Source organism: Ictidomys tridecemlineatus, chromosome 4, assembly GCF_052094955.1.
Source record: "Ictidomys tridecemlineatus isolate mIctTri1 chromosome 4, mIctTri1.hap1, whole genome shotgun sequence".
NCBI classification, from domain to species: Eukaryota; Metazoa; Chordata; class Mammalia; order Rodentia; family Sciuridae; genus Ictidomys; species Ictidomys tridecemlineatus.
Window position 1 is genome coordinate 57,065,430 of NC_135480.1, and position 14,964 is coordinate 57,080,393.

At 44.7% G+C, this 14,964-nt stretch overlaps 1 protein-coding gene across 1 annotated transcript; it reads right to left on the bottom strand.

Moving 5' to 3' along the window:
- Positions 1-2,439: 2,439 nt before the first annotated feature.
- Cckbr (cholecystokinin B receptor) lies at positions 2,440-14,624 on the bottom strand. Its single transcript, XM_013365585.4, has 5 exons — positions 14,085-14,624; positions 5,642-5,893; positions 5,247-5,496; positions 4,786-4,958; positions 2,440-4,623 (listed from the first exon to the last, which is right to left on the bottom strand). Exons 1-5 carry the CDS (start codon positions 14,233-14,235, stop codon positions 4,085-4,087), a joined length of 1,365 nt encoding a protein of 454 aa, XP_013221039.2. The 5' UTR covers positions 14,236-14,624; the 3' UTR covers positions 2,440-4,084.
- Positions 14,625-14,964: the final 340 nt, after the last annotated feature.

Sequence of the window (14,964 nt, forward strand, 5' to 3'; positions counted from 1 at the left end):
TGGATAAAGAAAATGTGTAACACATACACAATGGATGGAATATTACTCAGCCTTAAAGAAGAATTAAATTATGGCATTTGCAGGTAAATGGATGGAACTGGAGAATATTATGCTAATTGAAATAAGTCAATCCTCCAAAACCAAAAGCTGAATGTTTTCTCTGATAAGCAGATGCTGATGCATAGTTGGTTGGGGGGATAGGAAAGAACGAGGAACTTTGGTTTGTGTAGAGGGGAGTGAGGGGAGGGATGGGATTGTGGGGATGGGAAGGATGGTAGAATGAGACAGACAATATTACCCTGTAAACATGTAGGATTACACTACTAGAGTAACTCTGCAACATATACAGCCAGAGGAATGAGAAGTTGTGCTCCATTTGTATACAATATGTCAAAATTCATTCTACTGTAAAATAAATAAATTGATTAATTAAAAAAATTTTCATGAATTTTAGAGGTTCATGATCAAATTACTCCATTGCTTTTGGCTTGTGGAAAGGCAGCACATCATGGTGAAGAGGTGTGGCATGGCAAAGCTCCTCAGTTCATGATGCCTGGGAAGTGAAAAGAGAGAAAAGCAGAGGCCAGTTATCCCAATGTCCCCTTCAATGACATGCCTTTGAATGCCCTGAAGATCCAAGGGCCCAAAGTCCTCCTTCTAATCCCCACCACTTACAGTTTCCGCCTCCTCTCTCTTTCACCAAGTTGGGAACTTAGACTTCAACAAATGGGCCTTTTGGGGGGGAATTCAAGACCAAACTATAGTTCTAACTATTTACTGAGGGCTTTGTTTTTTTGTATTGTTTCTTCTTCTGGGTCTTGAAGCAACCTCAAGTCAACTTTTCTTTTGCTATGTGCCTAGTGCAGTGATAAACACCTTGTGAACATTGTTAGAATTTCCAAAATGGCAGTGTGAAGTTAATGTCACTATTCCTATCTTATAGCTCCAATTAAAAGTCACTGAGATAACTAATGCACTAATTCATACAACTTTTAAAAGGTAAGTAGGGACTGGAATCTAGGTCTTCCAGGATTGAAAGAAAGCAACACAATATAATGGAAAACGTTTTTGTATTCAGATACCCAAGCTCAGTTCTTGGCTCTATTCTGGCTACAGGACCTCATATAACTCCTTTAAGCGTTTTCAGCTTCACTTTTTTCACCTCTCAAAAGAGGAGTAATGTTCTGGAGGTGTGTTCTAAGAGTGAAATGAATTAGTGTCTATAAAGTGCCTGTCACATAGTACCATAGCATTAGATTTCACCACCTCCCCCTCCATCACCTGGATCAATCATCTTTCCACTACATTATCCTGTTCCCAGCCTAATAGGAGAAATCAGACAGAGACATGAATAACTACAATAGAAGAGGGAAAACAGCAAGTACTGTGAAAACATATATGCTTTTCTAGAGTGACTGGGCAGGAGTTCATGGGGACAGTGGTATGAAATCTAGACCTGATATACTTTATCAGGCTTCAAGAAATGGAAAATTAAATGGGGGAGAAGCCCAAGATTCCACATCTGGTGACAGAACATGGCATGGAGCAGGCTGATGGAGATGTTATTCACACACCAAAGGGCTGACTTTGTCACACTATGCCTGTGTGCTGGGTTCTCGGTCAGGCCTGAACCACATTCCACTTTAAACTGGCTGGACCCAGCCCTTCCCCACACAGCTCCCGCTGCCTCTGGTGGTCACCAAAAGTCCAAGTTAACAAAGTCCAGAGGAAGGGGCTAACGTCGGGGTAGCTGTCAATATCCCTTTATAAGGAAGAGTCAGGTATGCTGGGGAAACTAGAGGCAAGCCTATTCCTGCTGCAGAGAAAAGTTGGCATGAGAGACTACGGCTCAGTATCTCCCTTCAGCTCCTCAGACCAGCTGGGATTCTATTTTTAACCAGCACTGTCTTAGGTTGACAGCTTGCAACGCCTTCTCCCTCCTTTTTTCCCTTCCTCCTGCCTCTTGCAGCCCAGAGCCCTGTGGAAGGATGGATGGGAGCAATCCCAGCCCTGGTAAACAGAAGACCCACTCTCCTTTTTCACTGTCCTCTCCATCCAGCTCCTCTCCAGAGTAGTTACTGGGTGGACTTCGGATGTATATTGGCTACGAAGGTTTAGGTTTCAGGCTCCTCACTTAACACAGGCCCCTTCTGAGGCCCTGGGCAGGGTCTTAGCAATTTGGTATCTGTTATTTTTCTTTTTCCTTTTTTTAAAAAAGGCACCGAAATTGTGTATACTTTACCTCCTACAAAGCATGGATGTGTCCCTCATGGCTGTGGCTCTTTCCCCATCTCTAGCTCAGTGTCACTATCGTCATTGCTATCTTGCTCTAATTTATTGTCTTGAGCTGCTTTCTTTCCTCTAGGTCTGTTTCCTCTGTTTTAGTCAGGTTTTTTTTTTTTTTTAAATTGCTATGATTAAAAGATCTGACAAGAACAATGTAGTGGAAGAAAAGTTTATTTTCAGCTTGTTGTCTCAGTCCACAGACGGATGACTCAATAGCTCTGGGACTGAGATGAGGCAGAATATCATGGCAGAAGAGCGTGGTGGAGGAAAGCAGCTCAGCACATGTCAACAAGGAAGCAGTGAAAGTGATCTCAGCACACCAGGGACAAAATATAAGTCCCAAAGGCACACTCCCCGTGACCTACCTCTTCCAGTTAGATCCTACCTCCCTATAGTTACCACCCAGTTAATCCATCAGTGGATTAATTCACTGATTAGGTTGGAACTCTCATAATCCAAACATTCACCTCTGAAATGTTTTTGCATTGTCTCACACATGAGCTTTTAGGGGATACCACATATCCAAAACCACAACACCCTTTTACTACTGACATGTCAAGGAACTCCTCTCATAACACTATCCCTTGATTATCCAGGTATGTCCCTTAGTGAAGTCTTCTGTTCCTGTGTGTGTATAGAGGTGATGTCGCTGGTCTCTGCCTCTCTCTGGGGCTTGATCAGTTTTACAGTCAAATCAGAGTCTGGGTTCTCAGACTCCTATTCGGGTACAGTCCCCTCAGCCCCCAACCCAGCCAAGCCTCTGCCCTTAGGCCTCTTTGCTATAGCCAGTCAGGGTGCTTTCATTAGGTAGATTTTGGCCAGGCTCTGATGCTGGAGGATAGAAAATGTACCATTAAAAAAGGCCCTACTCTTAACTTCTATACACCTGTCATGGTCTGATCCCTGGTGTTTCAGACACTCCTTGAATATGCTGAGTTTTATTATGCAATGCTTCCTCTTTTATCTTTTCATCAGAATTTTAATAAGCATCCATGCTTATAGTACCTTAACAATGGAATCAGGACATGTCATGGATATTCTGCCTCCTACATCTACTCCCAGCTACTGTGACACTCAAAGAGAGTAAACCCTGTCCCATCTAGCCTCAAATCAAGGACTTTTGGGCACAAGGAGGTGCAAAAGATTGGGAAGCTATGGAAGGGAGTTGACAGGGAGGACTTCACAAAATCCCACACCTTCTCACCTGCCTCTGAAAAAGTCCAGAAAGGAAGTCTAGGAGGAAACCAAGTTTATTATTATTTTTTAAAAAGAAGTCTAGTGAAGGAGGAGAAGGCAGGTCCACAGTCCTTAACTGGAAAGAGATGAAGTAGTTTTCAGTGATAAACAGCCTATTGATCAGGGAGATATGAGATTAGGCCTGTTGGTATTTTCAGTGCTAGTAGAGGAAAGGTTTTTGAGGTCAAACTGGGGACAGCCTAGAACATACAGAGTCACTCCTATGCCAGGCTCCATAGCCCCTAAAGAATCAGTGCTGTTAATGTATATGTGTGCAAAGGGCAGGGCAGGTCTTGTCAAAGTTCCCACTGACTAGGGATATTTCCCTGCTAGGGATGCTGTCCATGGTCAGTGCCAGATCTCTGGGGATAGGCTCCATCTATAATAGAAGTATGCCTCATTTTCTGTATAAGCTTGTTTCCTGCTTCCTTTACCTTTTCCTGTATAGGGGCTAGTCCATGCTGTTGGGTGTCAGTTTTGGTTTGTATTTATTGTGCATGTGGATGGGATCTTGTGCTTAAGGGCTTGTTTGTTCTGCCTCAGCCCACACTACTGCCACCCCTCAGCCAGGCCCCAGGGTGCTGATGGTGGTGTAGCTCAGCCTGGACAGGGAAGCTATGGAAGGGGTAGGAGGGTCTTCATCTGGAAGAGGCTTGGGGCGAGCTCGAGGAGGCCTCGGGCAACAGCGGGCACATGTGTCCAAGCAGGCCTGGCGAAAGCGACGGTGCATGAAGCAGTAGACTAGGGGGTTGACACAGGCCGAAGCATAGCTTAGTAAGTGGATGAAAGAGATGGGGGCCCCGGAGAGTGCCCGGTGTGCACCTGGGCCATCAAAGGCACGCCATGTGTTGGCGCTGTACACTGGCAACCAACACAGAAAAAAAAGCACAACGATCACCAGCAACATTCGCACCACGCGCTTCTTGGCCAGCAGCTTGGCCTGGGTGGGCCGGGGGCCAGGTCCTGACCCAGCAGTAGGCGCGGTCAGTGTGGTCAGCTCTAGTGCGGGACGGGAACGTGGAAGTTGCACGTAGCAGCCATCGCTGTCTTCACCAGTCAAGCCAGACTCATTTCGGCAACGCCCATTCTGGTGGACAGGACCTGGGCACAGAGGGTAAACTGTCAGAGTGTAATGCAGAGTCATACTAACCTCCAACCCAATCTCCACTTGCCCAGGCCCTCCATTTAACCTGGCACCTTATAGCCCCACCTACTATAGGCTCCACCCTTTCCAAAGTCCCACCTCTCTAGGATCTTGCTCACCAGGTCCAGCCCCACCGGGCAGCCCTCCTTGGCTTCGGACACGGTTTTGGCTCTCATTGTCACTGTCTCCATCAAAGCGAAGTCCTAAGTAAAGCTCGCGGGAGATAAGCCCATAGGCCACTGCCATAACCACACCTGGGACGAAGAACAAGAGCAGGAGCAGCAGCACCGACCTAGAAACAGAACACAGTCCAAATACATGGGTTTCTATCAGTTGTTATCACAGAAGAGCCAAGGTTGGTATCTCTAGGGCTGTGGCCAGGTAGATGATGAAGGAGTAGGGTTTGGGTATGCTGCTGAGAAGGGCAAGATAACTGGGGAGGGGCCCAAAATTAGAATTCCAGGGTGGTAGGTGCAGAATGGGAATTGGCACGATTCTTGAAGCAACTGGAGGACTGTTATGGAGAATGGTCATAAGCATCTGATGAAGGTACTCTAAGAAAGCGTTTGGGCACCCTCACCAGGTCTGGCGCACCCGTGCACTGGGCCAACGATGCACACACTGTAGCACTCGAGGTCCAACTGGCTGCACAGAAGTGTACACAGGGTAGGGTACCATGAGCAGGCCGGACAGCAGCCACGTGGCTAAGATCACACGAACTGCATGGGAGCGTGTTTGCCACACACGTGCCTGGAGTGGTCGGCAGATGGCGCTGTACCGCTCCAGGGCGATGGCCACAAGGCTTAGCGTGGACACACTCACAGACACTCCTAGGCAAGGGAAAAAGAAGGAATGGCCTCGGAAGTTTGCACCACACACACACCAGTGTTATTTCCTCACCCTCTCCCCCAATTAGGGAAGACCCCTACCTTTGTCAAGGAGAGGATCAAGGGTTAGGGTAGTTGTCTCACTCACCCATGAGATATGAAACCGCCTTGCAGATGACTGTGCCAAAAATGAATGTGCCCATTAGATTGGGCAGGAGTGTGAAGGGCATGCAAGCCACAGCTAGCAGGAGGTCACTGACTGCTAGTGAGAGCAAGAAGGCATTGGTGACAGTTCTCAGGCGGCGGCTCAATCCCAGGACCACAATGATGAGCACATTTCCTCCAACACTCATCAGAAAGATCACTGCATAAAGGGTGACTCTAATGGCCAGCTCCAGTTCTGGGCAGAAAAGGGAGAGATAGCATCAGGGGTTCTGGCTCCACTCAGCTAGAGCCCCCAACCCAACTTATCCCCAACCTCACCACCCAGCCAGATCCCTACATCCTAAGAACATAACTCTCCCCATCCCCTTAGTAAGAGGTGAACTTAAATCCTTTACCTTTCTAACCCCTTAAGGCTTAGTTAAGTTGGCATAACTCTACTCTTCCTTAAGAAAGTCTGTATCTTCTCAAGGGTTGTTTCCAAATGCTTCCCTTCTTTTGCAGGCAAACTGCTTGAAAGGATTTTATTGTGTCTCCCCAGCCACCCAATCCATTGCTATACAAGGCTCTGTCCCCCATCATTTCTTCTCAAGATCTCTAATATTTTAACTACCAAATCTAAAGGTTCCTTCTTAATCTATACTATTTGACCTATCTGTATTATTTGACATTGTTGACCACCCATTATCTTTTGAGCCAGATCAGATCAAGTCCTTATTCTCTAAAACAAACAGCCCTTCCAAAACAAAAGATCCTTCACTACTCTGTACTGTCTGCCACCCTTTAGCATGTCATCAGGATGCTCCAAACTGAACCTCCCACTTCCCACCTCCTCCTTGCACTGTACCCACTGAAGCTAAACTGGATGACTCAGTTTCTTGAATGCATCTTATGCACTCGTGACTCCTTCCCTGCTCAAGTTGGCTTCTCAGTCTTTCACCAACCCCCTACTGCTGCCCCTATCACAAACTTATTTTCTGTATCTGGTTAATGCCTACTCACCCCATGTCAAGTCTCAGATTGACTGCCACTTCCTCTATAAGGCCCTTCTGGACAGGTACTAATCTCCCCTTCTTCTGACCCAGCCATGCTCTTTATGCATCTAGTGGAGCCCTTTCTACTTTCTGCCTTATATTTCAGTCATCTCCATACATTCATTCTCACTCAATAAGTATTTGCAGAGGATTTCCTTTGTGTCAAGTACTGGGGACAAAGGAAAGAATATGGCAAACTCCCTGCCCTCTGAAAGTTCATAGTGGAAACAGAAACTCAAATACTTAAACAGATAATTGCCATGTAGTATGATGAAGAGTGAGGCTGAAGGACGAACAAAGTGCTATGGGAGCTCACAGGAGAGATCCCTCACATTGCTGGGTGACTCAGAGGAGACAGGAGAATGGAACTATGCATTTGTGTCATTGCCTTTTGGGAGGTGGATTCATCTTTGGATCTCCATATCACAGCCATGCAGACCTACACAAAACTGAATTTGAACTGAAGTAGATGGAATAACCTATACCTATGGCCTCAGCATGAGGGAGACTGGAGCTTGAAGGGAGAGATGTCAGGGGACAGACCTTCCCAGCTACATACATCTTCTCCAGCCACATACATTGGCTGTCTCTTTTCTGAGCTCCCAATGGAATCATTTTCTTATAAATATCATCAACCAATTCAGAAGTTGTTGTAGGCATCATGTAAGTGTTATTTTTAAGAAATCTCCAAACTGAACTCAGCAGTCACATTACTTGCTTAGGAACACATAGTTGTAAGGAGCTGAATCAGAATAGAGGCTACGTCTCTGGATCCCTAAAATGCTTGTCTTCCTCTGGCTCCTTCACTGCTCTGTCATTCATAATACTGCCTCCTTCTCCCAAATATCAATTCCAATGCTTCTTTCTCCCTTTCTCTATATTCTATCATGACATTTCTTACTCTATTACTTCTCCCAAATATCAATTCCAATGCTTCTTTCTCCCTTTCTCTATATTCTATCATGACATTTCTTACTCTATTACTATATTTACTTTTCTGTCTTCCTCACTTGACTATGGACTTCTTGAGGGCAGGGATAATGTTCATCTCTTTTTCTAGGATATCGCTTGCAGTCAGCAAAATGCTTGGCATGTAGAAGGTAGTCAATACATGCTTGTTAATGAACCTATCTCTCAGGACAAAAAAGCACATGTCTTCCTCCTCTTTATCCATCCTTCACTTCTGTTAGGTGCTCCAGTATGCCCTCCCTTTTCTACCTTTGTCATGAAGACACATGATGGAGGGTGTTTGGGGTCAATGACAGGCTGTGATTTTGGATGCATTACTTTTCCTCTAAGGAAGGATTATGGACAAATTGTGTGTGGGTGTGTGTGTGCGCGCGCGTGCACGTGCATGCAGGAAGAAACAATGAACCGTTGGAAAGGGGATTTTGTCAAAGAAGTTCTTGGACCCAGAAAACATAAAAGAGCTAGTGGTCTCTCTTGCACTCTCTGTGTCTCTTCCAAGTCCACTGACTCTCCATCTCTATCCTGCCTACCTGTCTAGTTCCATCACCTCTTCACATCCTCCTCTAGATCTCTCTTCAACTAATTCTCAATGCAATTATTATATCTCAAGTTGGTAGAGCACTCTGAAATGTGAAAAGCATATTTCTCATTCTTTAATCCAGCTGATGTGTCCCATGTCTATGTCCTTGAGCTTGGTTAATTATAGTAGACCAGAAAGCTTCACCTTATGAACCTAATCTGTCCGAGGATTCCTGGAAGCTAGAAGCCAAAGTCCCAGTAAAATTGGCCAGAAATTGTACAATACTTTGCTGTTTTACTGGGCATTTCTAGCTGTTATCTTATTCCAAGCCATTGCTGTATTTCTAGATCTTTGCTGTTGAACAAATAGTGGACATGAAAAATTCTAATTAAAAGTAATCTTAGAGACAGGGCTTGGAAAGTGAGGGATGACTAGGTGAAACACAAGAGATTTTGTAGGCAGTGAAAGTATTCTGTATGATATTATAACAGTAGATATGCATCATTATACATTTCTTAAACACATAGAACTGTATAACACAAAAATGAAGTCTAATGTGAAATGCAGTGCTTAGTTGTATGTATCGGTATTGGCTGATCAGTTGTGATGAATATGCTACTCTAACGTAAGATGTTAATAATATAAACTCAATGACTGTTGTATGTGGGAGTAGCAGGAAGAGTTTATAGGAAGTTTCTATTTTCTGCTCAATTTTTCTGTGAACTCAAAACTAAAAATAGTCTATTAATTTTAAGAGTCACTCACAAAACTAAAAAATTAAGGTGTGTATGTGTGTGTGTGTGTGCACATGTCATAGTAGATGAGTGGCCACAGTGAACCCAGAGCTAACTTGGGGTGAAAGGAAGGGTGGTAGCAGCTTCTGGGAAACAGATATGAATGCCTTCATAGTTTATTCTTAGGCATAAGCTTCTTGGTAATGAGAGGAAAGTAGAAACCAGACCAGTGCACTCAGAAGACTGGGGCAGTTCAGTTCTTCTGGGGTCTGGAAGATTTGCATTTGTTCTGTCCAGACATTGGCAGAGAAGTCTGAGCACAAAATTCCAGATAATGTAACATAAAATAAAAACCAGGATTTTCTAAGAAAGTACTCCACAGAACACTAAAGCTACTGATGCCTCTATCCTGGAAGGACTGGTCATCCATGCATATGGACATCAATGTAATATCAGTGTCTCTGCGGTAAGCATGAAAAGCATCTGAATGACGATGGATATTAGTTGGGTTAATGGGAGACATCTAAGTGTCAGTGGATACGAACCATGGAGCAGAATATACTTGAAAGGATATGTAGGTAATAGAGTAAGCACTGAGTAAGACTTTAGTCTTTGAGATAACATGTGGGAGGGTGAAAGTAAACCTTATTTCCCTGGGTGATATTTGAGGAAAGGTAACATTTGCGTATCTGTAAGACAATATCATATTGAGCATGGGTTAATTTAAATTCAGGGAATAACTAATTAAGTGTTGTGATATTTGAACAAACAAGGATAATAACCAAGTCTCTGTAAACAACATTGTATTTTGTAGATAACACCTTCAAGAAGCATAGGTTACATTCATAGATAAGTATGTTAATGGAGGAATAGCCAAGTGATGATGATGAGAGATTAAAAAGTAATATCCAAACATGTGGAATATGTTAACATGTTAACATGAGAAATTAAACTCAATTAAGTATTTGTGTGTATGTGTGTGTGTGTGTGTGTGTGTGTGTGTGTGTGTGTGAGAGAGAGAGAGAGAGAGAGAGAGAGAGAGAGAGAGAGAGAGAGAGGGAGAGACTGGGGATAGGTCCTAGATCTTGCATATGCTAGGCAAGCTCTACCACTGAGTTACATACCAAACCTCTTTTAAAAATTGTACTTTGAGACAGGGTCAAGTTGTCCAGGGGACCTCAAACTGAGGACTTAGTCTCCTGACTTGCTGGAATTACAGGCAAGTGACACCATACCCAGCTATTAATCTTATTTGAGTGAAATTATTGAGCTCATGAGTAAATACAGGTAATATTTAGTTTATTTTTCTGATAATATCTGGGCATATAAGAGTAATAACTGTAACTTTATGGGTAATATCTGGAGAAGGGTTACTTAAACAAGCATGGGCAATATGTAATTGTGTGTGGATAATAATAAAATGAAAGTGAGTAGAGTTTGGTGGATGGGTAACATCTAAGTGACTGTGGGAAACAGTGAATGTAGGTAACATCTGTCGTGGGTAGCACCTGAGTGGACATAAGTGATACGCAAGTCTGCAAGTTTATATAAGAATAAAGTGGGTGCCAGGTATGGTGGTGCATCTCTATAATCCCAGTGGCTCAGGAGGCTGAAGCAGGAGGATCACAAGTTCAAATCCAGCCTCAGCAACTCAGTTAGTGAGGCCATGGGCAACTTAGGGAGACCATGTCTCTAAATAAAACATGAAAAAGGGCCAGAGATGTTACTCAGTGGTCAAGCGCCCTGAGTTCAATCCCTGATACCAAAAAAAAAAAAAAAAAAAAAAAGGAAAAAAACAGAACAAAATTTGCAAATTTCTATTGGTAACATAGGAGTGAGCCTGGATAACATCTGAATCTGTGTGGGTAATATCTGAATGAGTCTATGTGTGTAATATCTAACTACCTGGGTAACATTTCAATGTGTGTGAGCAACAATATCTGTTTAAGTGAGGTCTATTATTGCCTCTGTGCTCTGAATCACTTTATATCTTGATTTTTCAGGGATCCTTGCTCTATAGACTATCTTCTTTCTTATCAGAACCTTCAATCTTCTTTCTTGGCCCTCTTCCATCAAAAAATCTTAAATATCCTATAAGTGACATACACCTGTAGTCCTAGCAATGTGAGAGGCTAGTTAGGTGGGCAGATCATTTGAGACCAGCCTGGGCAACATAGAAAAAATCCTGCCTCAAATATAAATTGTTTTAAATGCCCTTATTTCTACCACTACTAATACTACTACTATACATACACACAGGCATATACCAAAACCAACCAACCAACCAATAAATAATTCTTTCTTAACCCAGTCCTATTTCTGGTACTACCCTATTATTTCTCTTTCTCCCCCTCCTGTGAAGTTCTTGGGAGTTTTTGTTCATTTTTCTCAACACCATTCCCACTGGCCCAATCTTAAACTTAATGTAGTCAGACCTTAATACCTACAAGTCTTCCTAAGGATTTCTTGTTACTGAATCCAAAGGATGCTCTTCTAACTGTTTTGTTCTCATATGACTTGTATTAGCTACTCTGGGCCTCATTTATCACACCCTGATTAAAACTGTCTCTTTTTTTTTTTTGCTTCTAGAAGGACATAGCTCCTCTCTCTGACAGTTCTGTCTGAATCTCCTTCATGGACTTTCATTTTTCTGATATTTATTTATTTATTACTAAGGATTGAACCCAGGGGTGCCTGACTACTCAGCTACATCTCCAGCCCATTTTTACTTTGAGGTAGGGTTTTGCTAGTTGCTGGGGTTGGCTTCAAACACATCATCCTCCTGCTTCAGCCTCCTGAGTAGCTGGGATTATAGGATTGTATTTGTGCAAGACTAGTCCAGCTGTCTGGCTTTAAAATACTGATCTTCTGCTGGTAAGTTCCAGAGCCCTGGATTCAACAGTTGATTTGGTAAGCCCACTTGGATGTACCACCAGCATTTCAATTTAGTGGGTTTCAAATTGAGTTTATAATTACCTATTCCAAACCTGCTCCTTTGATATATATCTTTCTCATTACATAGTACCAACATTGACTCAGCAATCCAAGCCAGAAAACTGGATGTCATCCCTTGACTCCTTCTACCTTCTCCACTTCTACTCAGTTGATTCCAAGGAGGTCTCAAATCCATCTACTACTCTCTATGACCACCATCAAGACCTCAGTCTAATCTAGCATCATCTTTCACACAGACATGTGTAATATAATATCTTTCGAGAGTATCCCTTTGCATTTTACCTCATCCTCCAGTCCATTCTTTACACTACACAACTAGTCCTGGCACTACTGATGAATCTTTAAGTAGCTCCCAATGTCCTCAGGATAAAAATCCACACTTTTTAGCCAGGCCCCTAAGGCTATCTGTAATTTCTCTAGGCTGGTCCCCAGCCTGAGTGTTTATTATTTATCTTTAATGATACATGATGCAGCCACTCAGAAACTATATGACATTGAACAGAAGTGCCACGGTTTTAAACTTGGGGCTTTTTACACATCCTACCCCGCTACTTGAGATGCTTTTTGCATCTTCTGCCTCTTCTTAGCTGGCTTGCTCTCATCTTTTTCATTTTCATTTTTACATAGAACCTCCTCAGGAAGCCAACTTCAATCCCATGGTTAGGCTAGGCCAGAGTGGCTCCTCCTGTGTGTCCCCATTGTATTCCTTGTCTCTTCCACTTGAGGTTGCCATTCTCTATTTACTTATCTCTCTTCACCACAAAATTCTGAGCTCCATGAAGTAGGAATTATGCCAGTTTTGTTCAACTCATATCCCTGCTGCCTAGCACAATCTCTGGTTCAATAAATATTTGCTGAATGAAAGAATCTAAGTGACAGTGTGTAACCAGTGGGGAAAAAAAGGCATGAATTATTTTGTGTGATAAATAATACTTGGGTTACAATTTATTTCCCTTCTTGATTTTAGAAAAACTTTATTCTGCTTTATCATTGCTCCTTTTTTTTTTTTTTTTTTTTTTTTTTTTTTTAAGAATCCCATTCATTTTCTTTTTACTGAACTCTAATTTCAAGAACCAGCTCCCAGGGATCATCCTCTGTGAAGTTCTCAAACCTATCTCCTTTGGGTCCCCGAGTCCAGCCCTTTTCTTCCTTACTGACTGTGATTTTTCCATTGGTCTTTCTCTGCACTTGACTATGGACTGATGAATGTGTACACTGGGTCTAGTTCATCCCTGTGTCCACAGCACCTAACCTAGGGACTAGGATAGAAGGTGTTCAGAGAACAGTCAGGACAGGAAGGGTTCAGAAAGGGAAGAAAATGTATTTTAAGATGTTCATCAAGACAATGAGATGCTAGCTGATAGGAGGAGTAAAAGTCACTCTGAGGACTGGATGTTTGGAAGCACTTTAAAGATGGATGGATGGCAAGAGGTGATAGTAACACAAAGGGAGGGGGTGATGCAAGGGGCAGCCTGTCTAGCAGGGTGAGACTTAAAGAAGGGCAGAGTGGAGAGAGGATTTGAAAGTGGCTGGGAGACATTATGAGAGGAGGGAGGAAGGGAGAGGGCAAGCAAGCACAGAGCTGGGAAGCACAAAGCCTTTGAGAACTTCAACTTGGGAGGCAGAGGGGTTTGAGGATGAGCAAAATAATGCAGTCAGGCAGCTCTAAGGCGCATCCCCCAGTGTCCAGTCTAATTCAGATTTGAAAATCTTATTTGGGAAGACTGGTGTTGGGGTGGGATACACAGCAGATTACAACTAACTTCCCATTCAGACCTCCCACTGTGCTCCCTCCCTCAACCAGCTCCTTCTTTTTGCCTTCCTTTCTTCCTTCCCTTTCCTATTGTGGTTCTGTGAGCTGGATGTAAAAGGGGGACAGAAAAAGATCTAGAAAGGCTGGTAAGGGGAGGTTCTTGTCCCTTAACTATGTGTGCTGTGTGGTGCTGTTGTTTGGGGGTTACCAAGAGCTCTGGTGTAACCAGGGGCCGGAATGTGAAGGGTTCTGACCAGGTGATGTGAAGCTGTGATGTGGTTTTAAGAGCTGTAGGGACCAAATGTGTGAGGGGGAAGCTCTTTGGGGGCTGAGATAGTTCTATGAGGGGGCCGCTGCGGGGGGGGGGGTTGTCGCTGCAGTGTAGAAGTCGCGGGGGAGGCTCTATTAGTATTACGGGGTGCAGTGAAAAGGAGCATGTGGTGGGGGCTTAGGGAGGCACCCACCTCTTGTCCCGGCTCCGCGGATGCGAGGGGGCTCGCAGCTGAGGTTGCCCGCACTGCTGCTGTTGAGGAGGGGGCCACCTGGGCGGCACAGTGAAGCCCCCGGCCCGGGTCCGGGTCCCTGCACACTCCGGTTTAGCTTAAGCAGCTCCATGGCCCCAGCTGAGCCCGCTACCTCACTCTGCTCCTCCAGGCGGGTTCCCGCCAAGGCTCCACCTGCTCATGCCGAGATTCTGGCTCAGACTCCCGCCTACCCCACCCCCTGCCCCGCCTGGTCTCCGCCCTCAGCCCTGGCCCCTGGTCCTTAGTTCCTGGGCTCGCCCCGCCTAGGCTCTGGTGCCTCCCAGGCTCTGGTCTGCCTCTCCCACCAGGTGACTCTCCGCCTTCCTCCCTCGCTCGCTCGGGAGTTACGCGTCCTCCAGCGTGACTGTCCTCCAGGCTCGCCCCCTCCCTAGATCTCTGGTCTTCTCTTAGAGATGTCTTTCCTGCCCACCTCGCTTTACCAACGCCCCCATGAATTCTGAGGAATTCGTGTGTGATGTGTGTGTGTGTGTGTGTGTGTGTGTATGCTGGCGCGCGCTAGTATTGGCGGGGCGGAGGGAGACTGCGGGAGAGGGAGGGCAAGAGGCGGCAGTGTGCAGTTTTTGCCGGGCCAGCATCTTTCTCTGGTGGGTCAGGGAACACGGGGGTGGCGATGGAAAGGTGGGTTTGCCTTCAGGGGTCACCCACTGCAGCGCAGGTGCCTTAGCTTGCTTGGCACGGCGATTATGGTACTGTGCCGCAGTGGCTGCAGTAACCGTCACACTACACTACGGTAGTTTCTTAGTTCCTTGCAGCTCCCAACTAACTGTGAGTTGGGGCTGGGGTAGCTTCTGCAAGTGCT